This window comes from Miniopterus schreibersii, assembly GCF_964146895.1.
Source record: "Miniopterus schreibersii genome assembly, chromosome: 7".
Classification (NCBI taxonomy): Eukaryota; Metazoa; Chordata; class Mammalia; order Chiroptera; family Miniopteridae; genus Miniopterus; species Miniopterus schreibersii.
The window spans coordinates 22,128,115-22,155,510 of NC_138108.1; the positions used below are offsets into that span (position 1 = coordinate 22,128,115).

The following is a 27,396-nucleotide window of genomic DNA, read 5'->3' on the forward strand; positions in this document are numbered from 1 at the left end:
CTGGGCATCAGTAAAAGAATCTTAATTCTAACAATTCAAAACTGTGTTCAGCAATCTAGCTGAATAAATGGTAAGTGCTACAACATCTAACTCAAAATCATAGCAGATGGCAAACAAGAGGAAGCTTATATACAGGTCATAAGCATTTTGGACAGCAAACTGGGAAATCTAGGCTGTTTTGAGCTAAATAATGAAGACAGAGGAATATGACTGAGAAAATATTGTTAAGTGGATTTTTGTTTTTTCTCTTAGCTTTTTATCTCCCAGAGAAATCACAGAATTTAATTTGATAATGAGTACTAAGTACTCTGAGAATCTGTAAAAAATAAGTGAGATCATCAGTTTGCAAATTGATAGAAAATAATTTGTGCTTATTTTTTAAAGTCCCTTATTTGACATAAAGTGCTTTATTTTTTAAAAATGCAGAAGTTGTTGTTTTAGAGATTATGGGTAATGAAGCAAAAGCAGCTTTAAAAAACCCAGTATGATTTGATAGATACATCAAAATGTTACGGATACATAACATGTTATCACTAACAGGTACATTAGAATATAATGTAAATAATAAATGCTGCTCACATATAAAAAAATCATGAAAAATTGGCAAACGGAGAAATTATGAAAATAGAATTAATGGAAACAGTTTTGAAGAGAGAGCGGTAAGTCTCAGTCTGCTCAAAGGTGACAGGTTTGGCACCAATTCTCCCTTCCACAGGGATTTGGCACGCCAGGTGAACCACTTTTTCCCACAGTGTTTTAGGTCATGGGAAGAGGAGGGGAATCTTTTTCAGACGGTCGTCAGGCCTTGCTTGGGAAGGGGATAAACAGATACTACAGGTTCAAGACTACAAATTACTTTTCAAGTTATGTTAAACAGGAAATGAAATTTTGAGTCAAAGATGTCCTATTCAGAGAATAGAGGATATAACACTATATTGTCTTAACCATCTACGTACTTAAAAATTCCATATAAGTATAGCTCTATAAGTTTTCTGATAAAAATGTGCTTCTTAAATAAATGAAAATGGAACATAACATATAAAAATAAAACAAAATAAAATGGAAAAAGGCTAATATTTGACTTCCTCTACTTTGTTCTATGCTCTCTTATGAACTTCCAAAACCAGAACCAAATATGTTTGTTAAAATGCCTGGAAGGAAATACTTAGGATTTGGAAGGTTAAAAGAAATAGCATTTCAAATTAGGTTTTGGTAGTTCCGTCTTCAGAGCCCTTTGAGACAATGTTTCTGCATTTTCCATAAAAGAGAAAGCAAAAAATCAGGTAGTTGCTTTCTCTTCTGCAAAATTCACTGTCATAGAAGAGACTTTAACAAAAGCATGGGGGAGAAAAATGTTCGTATTATGGAAGAGTGTGTGCTCTGTTAGGAAGAGAGCTTACAAGACAGCTTATTTGTGGCTACAGGCTATTGCACATTCAAACACAAGACAAGAAAAAAGAATGTCCAACAGATAATATGTTAGGAACGTATCAACACATAAAATAAAGTAGCTTGTGCCCAGAAATAAAACATGAATACCGGACACCACTGAAGTCAAACCTGTCTTAATTTGCTTCTGTTTTAATGACCTTTAGAAACTGTTTCAAAGTGATTATCAGCAAAACATTGTTTTTGTTTTTCTTAAAAAAATATTTTGAGACCACTTTTGATACACACACATATAATTCTGTGGTCATAACAGACAAATATAACTTTAGTGAGACTAAACAAAAGTGCAAAACTTAAAAAACAAAATTAAAAAATATGGAAGCATAAGCTAAATTTTCTGCATAGCTGAAATCTAGTTAAAGCAAGTCCCCGTTGCAGGAGTGGGGTACTGACGGGAGGCTAAAGCAGTTTTGTAAAAATGTCTTCTGCATGGTTAAATGATGCAAAAAATAATTTCACTCCATAGGCTTGAAAACATTTCACAGACAGTTCATTCCTATATCTTTAGACACCATAGTTGTGGCAGTGCCTCCTTCTGCAAGGTAAACAGCGGTACTAGATTTGGAATGGACTGCCCTGTCACTGCCATTGTTGTTGACCTCACAGTCCAGCTGTTCAGTGGAGATAACCCAGGTGGAAGGGCGCCACCGCTTAAGAGAATAGGGAGTTTTCACACGTTTCTTGATCTTTTCACCAGATCCTGACTTGCCATCTTGTATTGACTCACCTACTGAAAATAAAAGTACAGAAAAATGAACTATATATGAAGAAACTATTAAAAAGTAAAAAGTTAGGGTTGCAACTCAGGAACATATCAAACTAATATCTACTGGGGGTGCTAATGGACATGTCTTGAAATTATTGATGCCAGGCAGTATTTTTCTAGGCAAAACTTAAACATTGTTTTTGAGACTCTTTAAGCCCAATGTTTTAATAACTGGTTGAATTACTATATAGGACAAGGAAGAAAATATTTTAAAACCACAAAAAGCAAAAACAGAGGAGAAAAATTAAAAATTCTCAGATGTATTCTCAAATCCTTTGGGTATTGGAAGCAATCCTAACTTGACAAATGCATTTAATCATTCTACTTAATGCTCAAAGTGCTTCAAGTTATAAAGGATCTGGCACATGATATTTTACAGAAGAATGGCAAAATACTAGCATATAAATTTTCTAGTAATTCCCTCTTCCCAAACCTAACAAGACATTTTACTGCCATGGAGCCCTGCCACGGGTCAAGTGGTCTATAATACAAACCACTCAAGCAAGAAGCTAGATTCTACTGATCGATTTTTGAGAGCTAAATCCCTTTCAGCCCATTTTGCAGTCTTTGGCAACAACCATAAAACATGACTGTTTTTCTTCAAAAGCGCTGTCTGTCTGCAAGAGAAATTATTCTGTATAATGATGAAGATTGTGGTGAGCTCTCTGGTCTTGTGTTATAATCCCTTTAGGGCCAGAAACTAAGTATCAAGTTGTTTAAGTTATTAATTTAAATTGTTGGGCGCATAACACAATGCTATAGGCATGTGGGAGACTCAACACATAACTCTTGAAAAAAATTACACCAAAAAACCAAGAGCAACTTTATAGTGACTTTTCTGAATTTTCTCTGGACTTTTAAGATTTATAAAGTCTAATAAAATCTAAATGTGTATATAATAGATATTAATATGCTTAACAAACTGTTTCACAAGTTATATTGGCATCATTTTACTTGGAAGTTTTAAACTGGTGAATATTTATTTAATCTTAACCGTTCACAACAAATATGAGTTGCATTATAAACCAGTAGCTATGTAAGACACATATCAAATTGGTAATTATTTTATTGTGACACTGACTTTTTATCAACCACAAAAAATTACTTTTTTCTTTACAATAGTCTAATTACTTCTTAGGTCCAGCCAAATGGCTTCTTTTATTTCTAAAAGTGATAAAAATAAATAATTGCTAGTTGAAACACAATCTGATTCTAAGTAGTTACTTAAATGGTCCCAAAAGACAAGCAGGAGAGATTACATGACCCCTTGACTTACATTGCAAACTGCTGCCATCAAGGACATTTGTGGCTGAAAGATCTAAAGAATTAGGCCTCTGTGCTCTTCTGGGTTTTGATGGTCCAGGATCTGCTACTGTGCTTGGAACACCCTGTGTAAGAACATCTTGCTCTACACATGGATTACTGTTGTTGTTATTGGAATTAGTTCGGCCACCTTCCAGTGGCCGTTCCCTCCTGTCCACAAGACGATCCAGAACACCTTCATCATGACCAGCCTGTTGCTCTCGCCTCAATAAAGGTTCATGCTCATCAGGACTGGAATTAATATTCAGCCTAGTGTCCTCACCAATGAATTGATTCTGCAGCATTTCTTGGGCCCTATGTGCCACCGTGTTGGCTGTCTGGCCAGATGGTATTGCCCCATTGGCATACTGAGTAGTGGCAGCATGGGAGTTAACGTGGTTTCTACCTGCTACACCATTCATGGTGACTGTAACCACATGAGGTTCTACAGCATTGATTGTATTCATCTTGGCAACTCCAGTTTCTACTTGTTTCAAGTTCGATTTGTGCTTGCTGCCAAATTTCAGCCGGGGCTCCTTTGTTGAATTTTTGGTGTTTAAAGGCAAACTAGTAGGTCTCTTAGGAAGGTTTTGTTGCTTGGGGAGAGGATAGAGCTGAGCAGGTGGGACATCAGGAATTAAACATGCTTGGCCATTGGCAGCCTGTGTGAAGTCCTGCTGTCCAGTCACTTCTACTGCAAGCTTTATTAGTGGGTAAAGCAAGCTAGAACTAGTACTGCTCAGTGGGTCTGGCCCACTGAACTGTTTAAGAGAATGCTCCATGAGATTCTCATCAGAACTTTCTTTGAGGTTCTTATCAACTTCTTTTGGGTCTAGTTTGTTGGTCTCCAAGTCTTCTTCTGTCAGCTGTAAACAGACAGGGGTTGGCCCAATTGGCTGTGAAACATTTGTGGCATGAAGATTTGTTTCATCTGGGTATGGCATCTCAGATATAGTGGTCATGCCAGTGCTTGGAGTGAGGCCAGTGGTGTTTGTGGTTGTTGTGTTGGTGGACAGACTAGTGACGCTCGTTTCAGGGCTGGGGATTCGAGCTTGTGCTTGCTGTCGTTCATAGTTAATTGAGTTTCGGTTCTTTTCCCCTGTGGTCAAAGGTGTGCTGGACATCGAATGCTCAGAGGAAATATTCTTCACAATGCTGTCAGTGTGATGGATAGAGTCTTCAATGTATGAGGAAGAAGAATAATCTGGATAAGGGCCAATCTTTGGCACACGCCTACTGTGTGACAGGTTGCTTAAAGAAAGAAAAAAGCGCCACATTGAGAATATACATTTATGACAAACATTCTCCATATCTAACACCTCTGGTTTTAAAGTATAAACTGCTTTTTATTTTATTCCTAACCCACAAAATTCTGGAAGTTATTTAAAAATTCTAATAAAATAATCAAGTGTCAATAACTTATAAATGCTAGCTTTATATGACTTAAGCCTACTGAAAAACCTATGTGGATCAAGATATGATTTTTATAGATGTTCATTATTTTGGCTTATAGGAGTTAATTAAAATCTCTCCTATAGTTTTATAACATTACCAAATATATCTTTATGAATTGCATACTTCCACAACCAGACTAAGTTTCATGAGAGAAGCAACCATGGCATATATTTCCTTTGTACTATCACAATTCTAGATATATAATCGCTACTCAACAAATATGTTACCAGTTAAGTTCCAATGATCAAAAGGTAACAACTAATAGTTGTTCCAAAGTGCTTCCATGAAGAGTCATAGTCTAGCAAATGAATGCATCTTCCCTGGGTAGACTAAGCCATATCAATGAAAGTCCTGGAGCCTTGAGTATGAACATGACACTCAGATAAAGGATCAAGATTCAGAAATGTTCTCCAGTTATCAAGGGTTCTTCATAGTCATTGTCACACCTTGAGAGTGATGGTTCTTGATCATGACACTGTAATATATTTATGTTTTTAAAATAAAAACCAGGTTCAGTCAGCATGGCTCAGTGGTTGAGCACTGACCCATGAACCAGGAGGTCACGGTTCGATTCCCAGTCAGGGCACATGTCTCTGGGTTACAGGCTCTATCACCAGTATGGGGTGTGCAGGAGGCAGCCGATCAATGACTCCCTCATCATTCATGTTTCTATCTCTCTCTCTCTCCCTTCCTCTCTCTGAAATCAATAAAAAACATATTTGAAAAATTAAAATTAAACAAGCCCAGGGGCAGCTTTAATAATCAAAGTATAAACATTGGGAACATTAATAGATGCAAGTGTTACAGGAGAAAAGCAGCAGCTAAAGGAGAGGAAGTGCTACGGAGAAAGACTTATGAGGTTATGAGGGGAATGAGAGGAAGAGGAAGTAAAAAGCTGTTATACTGCACAAGAAAAGGAAGTTTAGTAAGTATGGAGGGTAAAAGTCAATACAATGACACCTCGAGTGCAATGACTATGGCATGAACTATGACTTAGGAGAAACTATTTAGAAATGACAGGCATGAGAGGAAGCATGTAGGGGTAGAACTGAATGACACAGAAGGCAAAAAAATGGCCAAAATAAAGGAGAAGTATCAAGGGTCTCTTCTTACCATTCAAGGAAAGTTCAAAAACACTTAAAGTAGCTGACTCTTGAGAGGGGTACAAATAGCATAATAGAGCACACAGATAATAAAAAGGTGAGAAGAAAGTAGGAGATTATCTATAGTATGTGTAAAGTGAGAAAATTTATATTTAGAATTGCTAGTTTCTACCTTCCTTAACTTGCTGATATATAAAGCATAAGGGTTTATATGCTGAAGTTAATTTAACCTAAACATAAGTAGTGTACACCCAATTTTTGGTCTATAGTTCATAATACAAATTGCTCTTAAAATAGAATAAAAATAACACAGAAAATGATTCAAGAATCAAGTGTATTTTTTATCTATTGATCGATTTTTTAGAGAGATGGGGTGAAGGGAGAGAGGGGAACAGAGAGAAAGGAAGAGAGAGAGACTGAGAGAGATTGAGATTTGTTGTTCCACCCATTTAGGCATTCATTGGTTGCTTCTTGAATGTGCCCTGACCAGAGATAGAAACTGCAACCCTGATATATTAGGACAATGCTCTAACCAACTGAGCTACCCAACCAGGGCCTCAAGTATATTTTTATCTAAATTACCTCTGGTAACTTTTTCCTTGGTGCCTTTCTGAAGATTTTTAACATATACTGGATAAAATGACCAATCTGTGGGAACACTTTTTCCCCAAATGTGAAACAAAGAAACACAAGTGACACAGTCTGAAAGTTCCAAGTTTTAGGAATTTTTTTTAAAGCCCTTTTATTTAGAACCAAAAATCATAGTTCTAACAAAACAAAAAATGGTCTCATAAAATAATGTTCATAATGGAATGAAAAGACCTTATGAACTGCTTTCATGTAAAAGTAGTAGCAGTATACTCTATAAGAAAGAACACTGGATAAGAAGCCTGGAAACAATAGTCTCCAGTGAAACAGGTTAGATACATAGGCAAGGTCATAGTTCCATTTTCTTTTAAAAAACAAACAAACAGTAGGGGAAGGAGGATTAATAACAAAAAATTAATATGACAATATATGTAGAAGTGCTTATAAACTTCTGGAACTATGAGAATATTTTACCTTCATTACTGTAAGGAAGTTGGAGCATTAATAAAGAAAAACTAACCTCTTTTACTATATCTTTACATATTAAAACCTCCACAGATTTCATCTAGCAATTATATCAAACAAAAATCTTCAGTGAAAGAACTGGAACACTGGCCCTACCCGGTTTTTCTCAGTGGTTAGAGCGTAGGCCCATGGACTGAATGGTCCCGGGTTCAATTCTGGCCAAGGGCACGTATCTCGGTTGCAGGCTCGATCCTGGCCCTGGTCAGGGAGTGTGCGGGAGGCAACCAATCAATGTGTCTCTCTCACACCGATGTTTCTCTCTCTCCCCCCCCTTCTACTCTCTCTGAAAAGCAATGGAAAAAATAACCGTGGGTGAATATTAAAAAAAAGAAAAAGAAAAAAAAAAGAATGGGAACATTGAAAGAAAAATTACAACTTTAGACTGGGTAAGTTAATCACTGTACTACTAGATTAGTTTAAGAGTATTTATTTCCTGTTCTGTTTGGTCTCTGTTTTCAATACTGACTGATGGATGCCAATCCCCTCTGGGTCTTACCGCTCATTCTGCATCGCAGTAGACATTGGATTGACTGTTGGGCTCACGGATTTGTTTCTTTCCCATATCATCATAAGTTCAGCCATCCTCTCCTCAGCACACTGCGCAGTAAGCCGAGCCTCTGCATCCTGGTCCCAACAGTCTTCGATTGTCTCCTTGAGTGACCTCACTGCCTGTAATAAAGCACATGCCAAACAGTGTATCTTAAAAAAATTTTAAAAAGTATTGAGTTTTTTAGTGATATAAGGTAGAAGAAAAATCAGTTTTCTTTAACAAATATTTTACATAACTGTAATAAAATTTTTTAGACTTCAGAGATTTGTAAAGGGTTACATTTCTCAAATGGTGAGTAGCAAGTAAGAAAGGAAGCTCTCACTTAACTCCTTGAAGAATTATGCCTAAGAGTAAGCAGCTGCAATAAATTATATATGTTTCTTCAAGGCCACAGATTTTTGACATTGTTGACTCACTGCACTGTTACTTCGATCAATAGCCACTAATTCCACTTCAAAAATAATTTGAGTTTGATGGAATACTGGCACCAGGTTATCTTCAATTTCTAGCTGAGCCTTTTCTCCTTTACTCCTAGAGTGCTTCACTCCAACTGTAAAACTTAAAGGCTTGGCATTTTCTTCTTTAAACTAGTTTCAATGATAGTATCAAAAGCTAAATAAAAAATAGTAAGGCTAAGGAGTATAGTAAATCCCATTTCTATGTTAGAAAAAAATATAAAAACATACAATCTTGTAATGCATAGAAATTTCTGGAAGTCTACAACAGGAACTTAACAGTGGTTGTTTCTTTGGAGGAGTTTTTGAATGTCTGAGGTGAGTGGAAGAGTTTTCACTGCATATTTTTTGTATTGCTAAAGAATAATTATTGTTTGAACTCTTTGTTTGAATTTTTATTACATGCAAGAAAAACATTTAATTAAATACCTTTGTTAGATAAGTAATATATGTAGGTATCACTAAATTTAAAAGGTCAAAAAGGAAACTTCCCTCCCACCCTTAGCCATCAACCACCCATTTTCCCTTTATAGTTTTATTCACATTAATTACTAACCATGAAGTGCAACACGGTAAAGTGCATAACCTGTAATCTTTCTAAAGCAAAAATCTGGACACTCTTCAACACAAAACTGAAGGGGACCCTTTCCTTTCCAATTACGAAGCACTATCTATTGTAAAGAGTCCCCATTCGCCAACTGCTGCCCCAGGAGAGCTCATAAACACCAAAATCCAAGTAGCTAAAACCTGAGTATTGGCTGTTGTCTATATCTTGAGGAAACAGATATGCTGAATGAGGATGAATTTATTACTTTCCATTTGTATGGTTGGAAAATAGTTTGTTAAAATTCTTTTTCAAAAATAAGACAAAAAAATAAGACATTCATCAAGCATTGTACTGGACGATGACTGTGGTAACCACTAACCCTGGTCTCTACCTCTAAGAAATTTCCAATTTTAAAGGCAGAATCACTGTTGATAAATAACAGAAGTTAATAATAATCTTACCTACTTTTTTCCTTATTTTGGGGTGCTCAGCATTGCTTTACTCTGTTTCTGGGACAACTTTCACTTGACCAAATCATTGTTTCTAGGACTATCAGAGTTCTATTTATAGCCAACCTTTCAATTATTTTTCTAATTATTCCATTTCTCAATTTAACATTAATAATTTACTTCTAAATATTTACCTGTGCAAATAACTTACCAACCATTACTTTAACATTGTTTGGAATGTGTAATAGATTTTCTTCAAAAACACAATCAACTTGCAACTTTTATAACAACACCCATTTATCCACTAGGCTGTGGTCTAGCAGCATAATTTAGAGGCCATCAGTGTAGGAATAATATGTCATCTGTAGAGCTACCCTGCCTGGGTTTTGATCTTTGCTTTGCTGCTTATATTAGCCATATATCCTAATTTCTTTGGGCCTCTTTTCCTATATCTGAAAAATGGGGACGATACTTTGCATAAGAATCAAATGTGTTAGAACAGTCTGATACATAGTAAGAACTCAGCAACTGTTTAGCTCATGCTGGGTGGCCCTGGGCAAGGCACTGGCACAGGCTGACTTTGCACCTCCAGGGAGGCCCCAGAGACAGTGCACCTGGTGGTCAGACTCGACCACGCTGGATTACAACCCTACCACATCCACAAGTGACACACTCAAGGGGTGCACTTGGTGAACATCAAAGCTCCACTGAAGTAAATCCTGCTCCATAGGGGTGTCTCCAGCACACCAGCTCTCTGGCTGTAGTTGCAGCTGGTCCTCACAGCTGACTGGTCTGGGGGTCAGTTCCTCCCAATGACGCCAATAGCAACCAAGGCTCAACTACAACAGGACAGTGCACACAGCCCACAAAGGGGAGCATCTAGAAGGCCCAGCACAGGTGACTGGGAGGCTGAGCCACTGGACCCTACAGGACACCTACTACACAAAACCACTCTACACATTCCAGGAGACATAGCAGCTCTACCTAATACATAGAAACAAACACTAGGAAGCAGCCAAAATACGGAGGCAAAGAAACATGTCACAAAGGAAAGAACAGAAGAAATCTCTAGAAAAGGAACTAAATGAAATAGATCAAAGCAAGCTAACAGATACAGAGTTCAGAATAATGGTTATAAGGATGCTCAAGGATCTTAGTAAGAGTATGACGAAAATAATTGAGAAAATTGATGACATAATAAGTACCAACTTGAAATGAAGGCTATGGGAACAGAAATGAAGAATAATTTACAGGGAATCAACAGTAGAGGACACTGAGAATCAAATCAGCAATTTGGAACATGAAGAAACAAAAACCACCCAACCAGAAGAGCAAAAAGAAAAGAGAATCCAGAAATATGAAGATAGCATAAGGAGCCTTTGGGACAACTTCAAGAGGCGCAATATTCATATTACTGGGGTGCCAGAAGGAGAGGAAAAAGAGCAAGAAATTGAAAACCTATTTGAAAAAAATAATTACAGAAAACTTCCCCTACCTGAGGAAAGAAATAAACTTACAAGTCCAGGAAGCACAGAGGGTCCCAAACAAGAGGAACCCAAAGAGGCCCACAGCAAGACACATCATAATTAAAATGCCAAAGGTTAAAGACAAAGACAGAATCTTAAAAGCAGCAAGGGAAAAGCAATTAGTTACCTACAAAGGAGCACCCATACGACTGTCAGCTGATTTCTCAACAGAAACTTTGCAGGTCAGAAGGGACTGGCAAGAAATATTCAAAGTGATGAAAAACATGGAACTACAACCAAGATTACTCTACCCAGCAAAGCTATCATTTAGAATTGAAGGTCAGATAAAGAGCTTCTCAGACAAGGAAAAGCTAAAGGAGTTCATCACCACCAAACCAGCACTACAGGAAATGTTGAAGGGTCTTCTTTAACAAGAAGCTAATGAACAAAAGAATCTGATGAACTAAATAGATCCAGAGACACTGATGCATGTAACAAGCGATCATATTTCAGAGGGAAGAGGGAAGGGGGGTGGAGGGTGGGAAGAGATTAACCAAAGAAGTTATATGCACATATGCATAACCCATAGTCACAGACAATGACGGGGTGAAGGCCTGGGGAGGGGGTGGGAGCGAAGTGGAGGGGGTCAATTGGGGGGGAAAAATGGGACACCTGTAATATTTTCAACAATAAAGACAAATTTAGTAAATAAATAAATAAATAAATAAATAAAATAAAAGACTATCAACTCCCCAAACTGAAATACTCTAGACTAGAATAGAAAATACCAAGATGTAGAGTAGATAGTAAGGTTAAGCATTACCTTACGACACTGTGTCATGATGTGAATATGCTTTTTTTTTTTTAAAAACTATTACATATTATACTGCTTTTATTTTTATTACTTTTAGGAAGAGGAGGAGAGACACAGAAACATGAGTGATGAGAGAGAATCATTGATTGGCTGCCTCCTGCATACCCCCTGCTGGAGATCGAGCCCGAAATCCAGGCATGTGTCCTGCCCAGGAATCGGATCCCACTCTCCCAGAGCATGGGTTGATGCTCAACCGCTGAGCCACACCAGCCAGGATGGACATGTATTTCTTAATGTAGGTTGTGTGTGGGGGGGGAAGTATGAAAAATGCTGAATTCTAGATCACATTAGAGTCTGCAGATTTTGTCGAGAGAGAAAATGGAAAAATAAGTAAATATAAAAAGAATTGGTAGCTTCTGGAATAAATAGTACATTTTAGAAGACTGGGTTTAATGGGTGGAGAAAGAAAAAGACTAAAGGAAAAAACCAACTCCAAACTTTTATGCAACAATATATAAAAGTTGATGAGCAAAAGGTTATGCAGAACTAAGACTAAGGAATAAAGAGAAACTGGACAAAGGGATTTTAGGAAGGGAAAGAGAACAAGCCAGTATTCAAGACAGATAAAGAAATGGGTAAGAATTGGGGGGGAAATGAAAAATATGAAGAATTGGTGATGTAGTTGAACAAAGTATACCTCAATGTTTTACATATGAGAAAAAGCTTGCCTAGCTGGCATGGCTCAGTGGTTGAGCTTCGACCCATGAACCAGGAGATCATGGTTCAATTCCCAGTCAGGGCACATGCCCTGGGTTGCAGGCTCAATTCCCAGAAGGGGGAGTGCAGGAGGCAGCCAGTCAATGATTCTCTTTCATCATTGATGCTTCTATCTCTCTTTCCCTCTCTCTTCCTCTCTCTGAAATAAATAATAAAAAAAACCCCACATATCTTTTTAAGAAGCTATTAACAAAAAACTAGGGCCTATAATTTTTTGTTTTTCTAATTTGAAATATTTTAATATAAAAAAAGCAGCCTTAAACTGCACATGTGATTGTTACAATACTACACTTTTACTATAAATTCTGAAACTATAGGAAAAAAAGTTATTCATAAACCCAATATTCAGCGTTAACTATGGTTAACATTTTCAGTTTCCTCAGAAAGTATTTTCTGTACTTTAATTTTCCTCGGAAAACTGTTCTTCCCCCATTTACTGACTGATCTATGTTTGGGTCCCTAGCAGTTTTTAAAACTAGTTTTTAGATTCATTAATATTTGAAAGATTCTGAGTTTTGTTACTATAAATTTTTTTTTATTTTATTTCAATGCAACTATGAAGCAAAAGTGTCTGCATTTAGCCCAACCAAGTGTGGCTCAGCGGTTGAGCATCGACCTAGGATCCAGGTGATTGGGGTTCGATTTCCGGTCAGGGCACATGCCCGGGTTGCAGCTTGATCCCCAGTCCGGGGCGTGCAGGAGGCAGCTGATCAATGACTCTCTCATCATTGATGTTTCTCTCTCTCTTCCTCTCCTTTCCTCTCTCTGAAATCAATAAAGATATATTAAAAAAAAAAAAAAAAAAGTGTCTGCATTTAGACATGAGAATTTCTGTTTTTATAAGCTATGCTCTTGCTATCTAACTCTAATCCTGGATTGTCTCTGCAGACAAGCAGTTCTATGGACTGTAGCACATTAAAGTTAAATGGATTAGTTGGAAGTGAACCAAGTATTACTTTATCCCTTACTTAGCAACCTAATCTAAATTTGGAGTAAAAAGTTTTCAAGTAAATATGCATATGATGCATATCCCATAATGGTAGGGTTGCCAAGAGATACTTTAAAATCATGAGTCCAATTTCTCTGGTGAAATAAGCAATTTAAGGAAGATGAAGTTGTATTTCACTAGGTAAAATTTCACAAAGATATTTTTTCTTTGAGGGATGCTTTACTGTGAGGCTGGCACACCTAATGAATCCTTGTGAAGGATTCCACCTCTCACCTGCTGCCAGGGACCTCTTAAAGATCTGTCCCACTTCCCATAGCAGGGACTACCGTTTGGAGGCAATCTTGGGAATATGTGCTTGGAAAGAGGTCTTTAATTTCCTCATACTTGAAGAAGACTGAAATCTCATTTGAAGTAGAAGCCTTCCTCGAAGGTAATCTCCTGACAAAGATGACCAATGGAGAAAATATACAATCTAAATCTGTATGGAAATATAACATCTCTCTAGCCTCTCCTGGACATGTCACCATCCCCATATAAGTCATGATCCAGAATGAAAATATTCTAATCCTACCAAGATAACCTAAAATTAAAATGTGAAAATACATAGTAAAAAGATTAAAATTGCTTAATAAAATTTTTTTCTTTTGTTTTTAACTATAAATCAAGAAAACTGTATAAAGTATGAAAAATATTCAAATTTATACCCTCAGAGATAATGAAATTGCTATTCCATTCTTAAAACAAGAACAGATTGCTCTGAAAAAAAGCAAACAATAAAAATTTCTAAAAGTTGTAAGTATGACTGTGGAAAGTAAAATTTTAATGAACAGATAACAAGTAGAATGCTAAAGATGAAAATAAATGAGTGATTTGAAAGGTAAAGCTGAGTAAATCTTCAACAATGTACAACAAAAAAATTGGTAAATACAGGAAAAGAACTGAGACCTGAAATGTCAAGTGGTCCAATATCTGTCTAATGGGAATTCCAGAAGGAAGAAATGAAAGAGAGGAAATAATTTTTAAAATAATATAGGAAAATTCCTCTGAATTGAAGAAACTTCTGAATTTTCAAGTTGAAAATCTGTCCAGTACAAAGCAAAAGGTGTGAAAAGATCCATGCCTACATACATTCAGGTGAAATTTCATGATTCCAATGATAAAGTAAAAGGCCTAAAAGCTTATAGAGAAAAGAAAACAAGAGAATAAAACAAAAAGCAACGGAATGAAACTAGTTGGCACTGGAATTCTCATTAACACATCGGGACGCTAGAGGACAAATGAGCAGTGGTTTCAAAGTTGTGAGAAAAATTATTTTGATCTTGAAACTATTACCTAATTATTATTCAAATGAGAGAACAACATATGTGAATTATTACTATTCAAATGTGAGGGCAAGAGAGAAACATTTTTGAATGTGTAAGGATTCATAATGTTTACTACCCGTGCACATAACTTAAAGAGGAACATCCTCAAAGAAAAAATGATTTACAAGAAAGAGAATGAGATTTTTTTAAAATGTTCCTTTGTAGTAGAACCTATACAGAAGAAAGAAAAAAAAGATGATGAAAAAGATCAAAGAGAAGCCAGTGGATAGTGACTTCTGAAACATTCTTCCTCAAGTGGCAGGGGTTTACACTAACATAGTATTTTTATTTCCTTCTCTATGAGCCCAAGCACAATACTGTGCTGTGCAGTGCATGTTTACATAATCATAATTCTGCAAAATTCTGATGTTTTATTTTACTTAAATTTTTAGATCTGCAGACAAAACAAAAAATACTTAATAGATACACTATTACAAAACTAGGAGAGGGTAAATGAGAGATAATAAATAAGAATACATATAGTAGAGTTATAATGGTAACTTCTAGAAGAGAAAATTAAATACAAAGACAAAAACCACAGAACAATGTTAAAAGGAGTTACTTCTGAGGAGTGGTGGTAGGGGCAGGTAGGCTTTTCCATTTCCTTTTTTATGCCCTTCTATTTAATCAGGTTTTGTTTACTATCATAGGTATAACTTTAATTCTTTCAAAAAGCTGCTTCAAATAAAAAATACAGTGTACTTTCATCACTAAGGGGTAATTATGATATATTGTACAATAGAATACCGGCCCAATGGCGAGAAAGATAAGCATCTATATGTATTGACATAAAAAAATGCCCATAATAAAAAAAAATAAAGCTTCAGAAATGATAGTGGAAAATGAGATAATCCTATTTATATAATAAAAAACTGTACGAGACAGAATGCGTAGGTACATCTGTGTATGCAAATGTAAGATGTTTTTAGTGTCACAGCAACAATTTACTGAAATGACAGAAGCCTTTGAAGATGGTTCAATGTTGTGAGCTGCATTTTTAATATGCAGAATTTATAGGCTGTACCTTGCTTGGTTTCTTTTTGGTGTAGCTTAAGTTTCTATTAGCAACTGAATATGTAAGTCTGCACTAATTAACATTTTTGGTACCATTCTCAAGAGAGTAAGATGGAATTTCAATAACGTTTAAAATAGTAACTTGTTAATTATTCCAGTTATTACCCAATCTGACAAACTTCACACAAAATAGTCTCTCTAAATACTATTTTATACTTGGAAAAAACTGAAACTGAACCAAAAAGGGGGACTTTTTTATACTGAAATATTTGTAAATGTATAACAACAAAAATCAAGTTGGATTTCTGGTATTAGACAACTCTAAAAAACTATTAACATTATTAAGTCTATTTTTGCTTCAAACTACATTAAAACATGCTCAGTTCATAAGCTGTCTTTTTAATAATTTAGTTTTTTCTTACCAGGCTATTTTCTTTCCAAGCTTCTGGGAACTTGGGTCTTTGTTTTTCCCTAGACACCAGAACCTGCATATCTTCAAAAGTGGGATGGTTTCCAACTTCTGTCTGAAAAGCCATCTGGTATTCTGGTACAGATTCACCTGTGAATTTTTTTTAAAAGGACAGAATAAGATGTCTATCAGAAAATGATATAATAACAGAAGTATTTCTGATACTAAGCAAGCAAAGAAACTGTGTCACAATCTTTTTTTTTTTTTTAACCCTTTCAGGCATATTTGGAAATCCTAAAGAAACCCTTTTGTGGGTTTAATGCATTATTAATAAATTTTTCACTTAAAATAGTCTTTGTTTGATAAATTAAATGTTTTTCAATAAGTTAAACAGTAGTTTCAATGATGAAAAGCTATTTTTAAATGGTTTCTAGCATTACTAAATTTGGAGGGAAAAGATTATTTCATATATGTACTACATTGAAAATATGCCTGAATTCTTATCCCATACAGGGATCAAGGGTAGTGAATATGAGATGTCCAGGATCTAGTACAACAAACACAGCTACAGAACCAAACATAGCTGGGAGGGTTATACAGTCATCATGTTGAATTATACCATTTGCTCTGTTATAATACAGACAGATTGTATCAAATGTCACAAAAATTTTTATGATAATGGCCATTTGACAGAAAAATCAATATACTTATTTTTTTTTAATTCCTCTTATCAAACCATCTAAATCAAGGATTTTAAATATCATTAAGGATTCTACCACTGTTTAATAAGCACAATCAGGGGCTTGTAATGAGAAGCTTATTGTTTTTACAAAATATGATCAAATAAAATTTAATAAACATATTGAGCTACACAGAAGACCTCTGGGACCAACACTTTAAGGCCTTTAGGTTCTAATCTTGGCTTCCTCTCTACCCTGGAAAAGTTATTAACTGTTCTGTGTTTCATTTTTCTCCTCAGCAAAATGGAAATGTTCATCCTTCCTTATTTCACTCACATGAAGATAATATAAAAGTTATAATGACTGAGGTAGAAAGTATATTACAAAACATGTAATTTAAGTCTTATGTTTCAATTTGAATATTCAAAAGAAGCTGTAAAACACTGTCTTCCACCAATAGTACAAATATTTACAAAGAGTAATTCTATAATCTATGTAGCATAGCCTAAAATTTTGGAGAATATTGTACTACCTATAAATACAAGTGATATTTTCACATACTCTAAACATTTCAGCAGATACTTATTTTTTATCAATAAACATTAACAATGAACTTGAAAGACAAAACTAGAGGACTTAATGTTGCCAGTTAGTATATCACTCTCATGAAACCTCCTATGATAAAAACCTCAACCCATATCACATATAAACTGTAAGATATTTACTAGTATATCTTATCTCTTTGACATATATACACAACCCACATAATACCTTCTAAGTGTTATTTACTAGTTATTTTTTCTTCATATGCTGGGTTAGTAGAATAAGTAAAAATACACAATTTTTACTTGTATGTTTTAATCAGGTCTAAATTACAATGAGAAAACTTGCTAAATGAAATTAATGCACAATCTTGTTTTGTGATTTAAATAACACTAAGAACTATTAAATTTTCATGGTTCTAAATCTAATTGTTCCATAGATACTTGTTTAGAGATAACTTTGTGTTAGGCACTGAAAACACAAAGATGAATGTTAATGACAGCATTATCATGGAAGATGTTACTCTTACTGGATTGCCTTAAAACTTTATAATCACTGAATTGCTCACGGGAAGTTTTATAATCCCATTCTTTCAAACTGTCCAAAACAGATAAAATATCTAAGACTATCAGATGCCATTCCTTGCTTCTCACATTATTTGCTGTTTGTTAATTATGCCTCTAAGTAGTTAGGAATTTTCAGTCCCTTTCTTAAATTATACTTGTTCTCTTTCTTCCTTTTTCTTTCTCTTGTCTTTTTTTCTTCCTTCCTTCTCCCTCCTTTATATAAACTTGGCAGCATTTCATTCTTCCTTTGTAATAGAGATACCTTTTTCATTCATTTTGCTAATATTTTTTCCTTTTTATTGAGTTATTGGGGTGACACCATTTAACAAAATTATGCAGGTTTCAGGCGCACAATTCTACAACACATCATCTGTATAATGTATTGTGCATTCACCACCCCAAGTCCCCCCTAACTTCTGTCCATCACCATTTATCACCCTATACCCTCCTTTTTCTATGCTTTTAATAGTGTGATTCCTATAAAATAGAGACCAAATGTATCAAATCATTTTATACACCATATAGTAAAGTTTCTATATGACAATTATGACACTGATATAAAAAGTCCTAACAAAAGAAGAAAAATTATAAACTTATAAGTAAGGTTCAAATAAGAATTCACATTACATGAACGTTTTTTCATTCAAAGGATGAAGGAAGGCAGGAAGGCAAGAAGAGAGAATTTAAAAGAAAGGAAGAAAGACAAAAGAGTTCCAATGGATAATTCACTGCTTCTAATTCCTTACCGAGTCAATTCAGGACACAATGTAAATACAGCTTATCAAATGCTCTGAGGGTGCATAAGGAAAATGATTGCTAAAGCAATCAGAGACCAAACTAAACATGGTTAGATAAGTTATTGTGAGCAACTAATTAAATCGCACTCAGAAGCAAACATGGAGTCCTTTTAAAAAGGTTTTTCCTTCTGGCTAATAATGTTTCTGAACACTAGATGGCACTAAACTAAAGGTATAAATGAAAGTAAAAACACAAATGTGGACTTAATTATATGTAAAGCATGGAACAGACTGACAAATCTCAGAGGGAAGGTGGGGGTGAGTGGGTGGAGATTAACCAAAGAACTTATATGCACATATACATAACCCACGGATACAGACAACAGTGTGGTGAAGGCCTGGGGTAGGGGGTAAGGGGTAGAAGGGGTCAATGAAGGGGGGTGGGGTGAGAAGAGAACATCTGTAATACTTTCAACAATAAAGATAAATTTAAAAAATAATAATACAGGTAGAGCCCGGCCGGGCGTGGCTCAGCGGTTAAGCGTCGACCTAGGATCCAGGCGATCAGGGTTCGATTCCCGGTCAGGGCACCGATCAATGGGTTGTGGGCTGCAGCCGATCAATGACTCTCATCATTGATGTTTCTAGCTCTCTCTCTCTCTCCCTCTCCTTTCCTCTCTCTGAAATCAATAAAGATACATTAAAAAAAAAAAAAAAAAATACAGGTAGAAAGCAAGATGTAACTGCTTCACATCATATTCATATATCAATTTTTGATAGATCTCTTACCTGGAAAGAGATCTGTACATCTCATAAATATCTCCCAATAGATGAGTCCAAGAGCATACATGTCTACTTGTTTCAAAGCTGATTCACAGTCCCTCAGGTTCACAGCTCCTTCTAGAACTTCTGGTGCCATATATCTGATTGTACCAACCTGATAAATTAGCGCAACATTTTTTGGAATTAGAATAAAAAGCATACACATTAGACAGAAATTATACATCAATTTCAATTTCAGATCACCAAGATGTTATTGATAAGTTATTTGACTCTAACCATGTTACTGAAACTGTTTATACTTTATTTTTCAATCTATAAAATGCCCTCCTTGAATAATTAAACTGTGGTAAAAACATCCTATTGAACAGAATAAAAAAGAATGAGCTAGATCTTCCATTGCATATCAATGTAAAAAAACCTCTAAGACACAGTGAGACAACTGCAAAACAATATGTACACCATTTAATATTTTTAAAAATTCACAAAAAATATAAATATATGTATAGACCTGTAAATGTAAATGCAGAAAAAAAGGCCAGGGAAAGACATCTTCCATGTTGTAATAGTGATCATCAGAAGGTGACTATGTTCTATCTCACCTTGACAGTTTCACTCTTGCTTCAAAAATCAGTTCCTACAAACTTCCTCCTAATGCTTATCAAAAATGAGTTGGAATGGCAGTGACTTCCATAATGAACTGATGAACTTTATGCAGTGTCTTTGGCATTTCTTAACTTTGTAATTCCTAGTATGCTATAGTTGGTAGCATATAAGGATAATTATCCTGAGTTGTTAGTGGATCTTAAATGCAATTCATAATGTTTTCAAACTCTGCCCATCTGATTCCTTTTGTATACACTCACCTCACTTATGGCTGCATTATCTTCTTCCCCTGGGCGTACCAGTCTATTTCCAGTCAGCCTCATGGACAACCCAAAGTCACTAATAACACAGGTTCCATCATTTTTCACCAGGACATTTCTGCTGTTTAAATCTCGATGGGAAATTGCAGGTTTATAATGATCTGTTTGGGTAATTTCAAATATTCATTAATGCTTAAACAGCACTATTGGACAAGAAATGAGAATCCAAGTAATAGGGACTGCTACATAAATATAAAAGGTAGTATTATTTTTCTACCTATTGATTTTCTAATATCAAGGACATAAATAAAAATTTCAACTTGCAATCATCACTATTTTCAGTTATATTTTTACAACATAACTCCTGTTATATGTATAATTAAACTTTAAACTTAAGTTGCAACTAGTAGCCAACATGCTATTGCTTCTAATTTTAATACACACTTGTTTTTTTCTCTTCATTTTAGGGCAGTGATTTTCAACCTTTCTCATCTTATAAACTAATTACTAAAATTCTGTGGCACACAAAAAAAACCTATTATATTATTTGCTGATCTGACCAAAAAAAAGGTATAATTTTTATTCATTCACACTGGATTGCCATTGTTGTGTTGGCTGTTATTTTTTTATTTGATAATCTAAAGAAAGAGAGGTCAGTGCACTTGACTAAATAGTCAGGTATTGCATGTTTTAAAAATTCTTGTAGCATACTGGTTGAAAATCGCTATTTTAGGGTAGCAAAAGGAGGCAAAAGAGAAAGGGATATTTGGTATAAACAACAACAACAACAAAAGTCAACACATCTAAAACAAGTATCAATAAAAAACTGACATGCCTCCACAATTTGTGTATGTATCTTACACTTTTCTCCTATAGCTTAACAGATCAAACCTGAGACGGAACATCCCAGTTCTGCCCTGAGGTTCAGCCATGTTTCTAAGCCCACCTCAGTTCTTCAAATCAAACTAGAAACGGTTTTACAATAGACTGGAAGAACAAGTGGTGGAGCTGGTATTTCTCAGCAAGATATGAAAATCTGTTTTCTGAATTTACAGAGAAGCAAAGCACTATTATGCTTATTCCATTACTTGTTTATCACTAGACTTTATGTTCCGTGAAGACAGAAAGAACATATTTTTCCTGAATTCCAGAGAAAATGCATGCTGACTAAGAATGTATCTAGCTTAAGCCCCTCATCAAAAACACATATTTTTTTCCTCTCTGTAAGGAAACTTCATATAAATCTTACATTAGGACCGTAGCTCTTGAAATAAAAAAAAATTCTAGTACAATTTCTAAAATTTAAAATAACTCACTAGGTATACAAAGAAATACAGCAATTCAAACAAAGTCAATGATGATTATTGGGTGTTTATACTGAGGCACAAATAGACTCAGTATTTATATTTATTACTGTCATTAAGGAGTATTAGATTGCAATTTCACCAACAATGAAACTAAAGACAGAGGATAATGATTCCTTTCACTATATATATATATATATATATCTCAATAGCACAACTGGAAGAAAAAAATAGTAGTTACCAAGTTTCTTTATCTAAGAGTTGATTTCTTTCTCATTTTCTCCCCTTCCCACTTTCAACTTAACCCCTAAAAGAGCTTTGTGCCTTATCTGAATGAAACAACAATGTAAGTATATGTGGTATAATCTCAAGCTGATATTTACATAAGAAAATTTATAGAGACATTGGAAAATGTCTGTATACTAATAATATCAAATCAATACTTAAACTAGAAGATGTTACACATTATGGAAAACAGGTTAATAATGGGGAGAATGTGCAATGACTCAGTAAGAGAGCCAGAGGGGAAACCTGAGCAGTACTTTCTGCTACTATAAAAAAAAAAAACAGAAAGAAAACAAAAGGGAACAAAGGAGAAACCGGGAAAGAAAAGAAGAAAAAATATGAGACAAAATAGCATTCATCACCAATACAAAGAGTAAAACTATAGACTGTCCTTTTGAGATTGTTTTTGCCTTTAAAGATCCCTTCAGTATTCATTTTAATCTTTTTTATTTGGGCTGTGGGGAATGTTACATAGAAAGGAGCAGAATATACAATGATTTTGCCCTGGAGAGCAGCACTGCACCAGGCAAATATCACAAAGGAAAGAAGGGACATAATATTAATTATGAAAAATAAAAACCTGAATGAGCCCAGCCATCATGCCTCAGTGGTTGAGCATCGACCTATGAACCTGAAGGTCATGGTTTGATTCCTGGTCAGGGCACATGCCCAGGTTTTGGGCTAGATCCCCAGTAGGGGGGCGTGCAGGAGGCAGCTGATCAATAACACTTTCATCATTGATGTTTCTATCTTTCTCTCCCTCTCCCTTCCTCTCTCTAAAATCAATAAAAACGTATTTTTTTTAAAAAAACCTGAACGAAAAATAGTCTCTCTGTGGATATTTATACAAAAACAGAGAGTGATGGGAGAGATGGCACAAGCACACCAAGGACATGGAAGGATATACATAAATTAGTTAATAGTAATTTTCTGGTTAGGTTTGTGTGATCTATGTATGTTCATTCTTGGAATTTTTTTGTGTGTGATAATAAGTTACAATATTATCACTAAGAAAAAATTCATAGGGAGAACCAATTACAAATAAATAGGTTCTACTCCTCCTTATTCTGAAGCAAAAAACAGCTGAATAAGTAACAATAGTATTATTCCTTATTACAAAATTTCTAAACAGAGAAGTTATATCTGAAGATACTGAAGAATAGAGTTCTCTGAAAAAAAAAGTGAAATGACCTTTTAAATGTTTTGAAATAGTATAGTATAGTTGGACTATTTTAAAAATAATAGGTAAAACCGTAAGTTCAAATTACTACACTTTTTTGCAATAGCACTTATATATATACACCTTCATTTTTAAAAAAGGTAAACTAGTGAAAATATTAAGTAATGTTTAAGAGTAAGATACACATTTAAATAAAACTCTTACTTGATGGCAATCATACTTTTCAGCCAATGCCTGACTTGAAACCTTGATGAATTAGGCAAGCCTTGACAAGAGGGATTAGGATGGTATTTTAAGTTCTGTGCTAAGCCAGCTCTTTAAAGGAGCTATAATAATATTTAAAAGTAAAGAAACACAGTCCAAATGGTTAATATGCTAAAGCACTAAAGTGAGCAAGTGCATCAAGTTGCTGACACAGGTAATAACACTGGCCAATTCTGTATTCAGGAAAAGCAAGATGTCAAGATAAATGAACTGATAAATTATTCAGGAGAAATTATTTATATATGAAGCAGCAGCTAGAAAAGATGATCCATGCTATTATACAATGGAACAAAGATCTAAGAAATTGATACATTAAGGATTCTCTTCACTACAGAGGTCAGAGAAACTGAAAAAAATACACCAATGTTCTGGGCTAGAGTATGACAGGAAAATGCTATAAGGGATGAAAGCTTGAGAAAGCATAAAGACAGATTTTTGCAACAAAGCTAACTGAGAGGTGCCTGTGCTCTGATGTGTACTTTGAAACAAAGTGAGAAAACAAATGTATTAAAAGAAAAAATTTTAAAGTATGCCTATACGGCCCTGGCCACTGTGGTTCAGTGGTTAGAGCATCAGCCTGCGCACAGAAGGGTTGTGGGTTCAATTTATGGTCAAGGGCACGTACTTGGGTTGCAGGTTCAATCCCCGGCCCTGGGTCAGGGCGAGTATAGGAGGCAACCAATCAATGTGCCTCTTTGTTCAATGTTTCTCTTTCTTTCTCCCCCTCCCCCACTCTCTCTAAAAATCAATGGGGAAAAAATATCCTTGGGTAAGGATTAACAACCACCCAGCATGCCTGAATGTGCATCTTTGCAGGGAGAGTGTTCAGAGCTTTAATCAAATTCTCAATGGTATCCATAACCCCTCTAGTGTCTTGAAATTCCTTTTCTTATTCTTCATGTTAGCTGTAAAATACATTTCTCATGTCAGATCTTTCAAATGGCTGGCTATTAATAAATCTGCTATGTATAAAATATACTTTTACTTTGAAGATATGAATAAAATGTCCCTTTGTTAATTTTGACTCCACATATCACTCATCTTCTATTCACTGCCTTACCTCCTCGTGGCAATTCGGTATGAAGATAAGCCAGTCCTCTAGTCACAGAATGAGCCAGACGGCAAGAGCTTACCCAATCACTTGTATGGAGACTAAGATACTTGCATAGAGATCCCTATATAGGGAAAAAAAATACACCAAAAAAAAATGTAGAATTAAATTACTTGAACATGAGAAGGTAACCTGAAGCCTTATAAAGGATTTGCATAGGCTAGGATTCCATGGAAATCTAATAAATTATGACATCTAAGAATCTTGAATGAGTCAGTAAGACATTTCCGTGGATAGAGAGAAGGAAATAGAGAAAAAAAGAATTTCAACATTATCAATATTTATTTTTCCAATATTAAAAACTATGAACAGTTATTTTATTTTAAATACTTCTTTGATTTCTAATTAAGATAGAAAGTAAGAGTCTTTTAGACTCTTTCTTTACACTGTACCTCTTACCAGTACAAATACAAATTATATTATGTTTTACAAGTAGAAAACAGGAGACTTTTGTAATGTATATGTGCCAGTGCTACTCAAGGTGCTCATCCACAAACTATTTATTATTATCAACCAGTGTGGGATAAGGAGTTTGCACCAGAGTGAATGTCAATCAAAGCACCGCTTCCTTCGTCAAGAAAGTCTTATGGAGAGGTAGAGGATGATGGGGGGCAAGGGATGGGGGTACTGAACAGTTAACTAGTGATTTGATTAATTCATATTCTGGTGTGAGATCCTTATCTCATTGCAGACCCTTAGTAACCAGTGTGGAAACCAGCAAGGTTCTGCTGAATATCTGATTGACTGTTCATATAAAAGTCAGTTTATTTTAATGAAGAACTTACATTGGGATAATACTCCATCACAAGCAAATACTCCATGCGTCCATCTGCAGTGACTCTCTCATCTCCAACTATAAAGCGAGCAATGTTGTCATGTTCCATCAAAGGCACTCTGTAAATGTTCTTCTCATTGATAAAATTCTGACGGTTTGCAAAGGAAAACACTTTTACAGCAACTGGACGCTCATCTAAGGAACCTTTATATACTGCTCCATATCGACCCCGGCCAATCAGCTGTAAATTTGTTTTGAAGAAAACAAGGTATTAATTCAAATCACAACGGAACAATCAAATTTACTAAATAAAGTGTAAGTCTGTAAGTGTGCCACAGCTCTCTATTGCTTAAAGGTTAAATTATTCCATGATCAAGGAACTAATGAAATCCACCATTTTATATGGCTCAGGAAGCACCATCTAGAGCCAGACCTCCCAAAGAGAGCAACTATAAGCTCTGAACAAAATTGTAAAAAGAAACTAAAAGTACTGGAGAATGAACAAGCGGAGTTAAACTGTGAGGAAAGCCAACACTTAGAAGAAAGGAATGGCACAGGGTGAGTTACCCACTTTTATAGCTTTTAGCCTGCGAGCAGGCTGACATCAGCTCTGTGCACTGCAGCTAAAAATGCAATAGAAAACCCATCATCTTTCTGGCCCCAGGAAAAAGAGGATAGAATCTGGGAAAGTCACAGCTGCTGAAAAGTGAGGGGAGAATTCCAGAAAGCAGAATCAGAGAAGGGGAAGCCTAGTGAGTGCATGGGACAAATTCCTGCTAGAGAGAAAGTAACTGAACTGAGATTTGAGCTTCCGCCTGAGATGAGTTTGCAGTGTGTCCAACCAAGACAACTGCCTACTAACACACACACTGAAAGTGAACACATTTCAGAAGAATCTAAAGAACACAGGTGTGGTCTGCACAATATAATATTCTTAATGTCCACAATGTAATTAAAAGTTACTTAATACACAAAGAACCAGCAAAATGCAATCTGTTCTCTTCATTTTTGGCTTCTGGGGATTTCTCTCACTTTTTACTGAAATAGGTTACGGATCTACAGTCATCTATTTAAGGATATCTGTTATATTTCATTCCGTTTCTAGGTTAAAATTTACAAACAGATGGCTTGTCCTTTAGAAAAGTTTATCAATATATGGTTAAATCTGGAATGTTTAGGAGTGTTCCTTTTACTCAGTCCAGGATAAAATCCTATGGTTTTAATGTGTTGTTTTTTTTTCAATTTAGTAAATTGGACATCTAGTTATAATACATTTATTAGCCACACTTAATTCTTTTGTAAATTGGTAATTCATCATTTCTGTTCATTTTTTACAAATTATTTCTTTCATATTGATTTATACTAGCTCTGTATCAATTCTTTGTTTCTGTGTAGAAATACTTTTTTTTTGTATTTGGCTTTTAACTTTATTATATTTTTCTCCCAAATGGAAGGTTCTTAAAATGTTTTATATTATCAAATCTACCAAGTCTATTATTTAACAGTCTCAGTCTCTGTAGTTTGAGGATCATAGTTGTCTATTATTTAACAGTCTCTGGTTTGGGGACCATAGTTTATTTATCCTACTAAAGAATAATAAAGCATTCATCACAATAAAACTTTTAACATAGGTTCTAATAAATTACCAAATGAAAACTAACTTCTATGGATTATATAACAGTCCTATAGGCCTATTAAAAGATCTAACACACGCACAAACAGGAATATTTACTTGTCATCTACTATGGATTCCTTGCCTGGCACTTTCTTCTCAGAGTTTCGCACCCTTATTCCCATACTCTGCTCAAGTCTGTACTCAAAGGTCATTTCCTTTCTAAGTATATACTTTCTTTAATAAGTCCTTTTCCATAACTTTCTTATCTCCTTATCTGTTTTATTTTTCTCCATTGCACTTACTACTCCTTGAAATAATATAATGTGTTTACCTGTTTGTAGACTCTCTCCCACTACAATATAAGCCTCAAGAGGGTTATCTGTATTGTTCAGCTACTTTCTCAGTGCCTAGAATAGCGCTTGGCACTAAACTGATACTCAATAAATGCTTGTTGAATAAATAAACAAATGAGTTAGTGAGTGAATAAAGTCACCGTTTCAGCTATAGGAGCACAAAAAATGGTCCATAATCTAAGCGCAACCTTACCTCCAACAGTTTCAGATTATCTAGGTCAAGAGAGGGCTCTGATGCTGCTGCCTCCATCATGTTCATACTGTGAAGACCTTGTTTACGGTCTCCTACAGGAATAGGCAAAAGAAGTTACTGTTCGCTTCTCTTGAAATGAAGATTTTATTATACTTTTTATTA

General features: G+C 35.2%; 1 protein-coding gene across 2 annotated transcripts in view; it reads right to left on the bottom strand.

The window, feature by feature from the left end:
- Positions 1-461: 461 nt before the first annotated feature.
- Positions 462-27,396, bottom strand: part of BMPR2 (bone morphogenetic protein receptor type 2) — a 112,125-nt gene continuing 85,190 nt past the window's right edge. The window contains exons 5-13 of one of the 2 annotated variants that reach the window (XM_081142757.1): positions 27,235-27,326; positions 25,084-25,314; positions 24,248-24,362; positions 20,155-20,315; positions 19,298-19,445; positions 15,996-16,132; positions 7,685-7,857; positions 3,492-4,768; positions 462-2,176 (exon numbers count right to left, since the gene is read on the bottom strand). In XM_081142757.1, the coding sequence (XP_080998883.1) occupies positions 1,929-2,176; positions 3,492-4,768; positions 7,685-7,857; positions 15,996-16,132; positions 19,298-19,445; positions 20,155-20,315; positions 24,248-24,362; positions 25,084-25,314; positions 27,235-27,326 (2,582 nt within the window). In that variant the 3' untranslated portion in view covers positions 462-1,928. Of the gene's footprint in view, positions 2,180-3,491; positions 4,769-7,684; positions 7,858-15,995; positions 16,133-19,297; positions 19,446-20,154; positions 20,316-24,247; positions 24,363-25,083; positions 25,315-27,234; positions 27,327-27,396 lie in introns of both variants that reach the window. The other variant, XM_081142756.1, reaches the window with a different exon arrangement.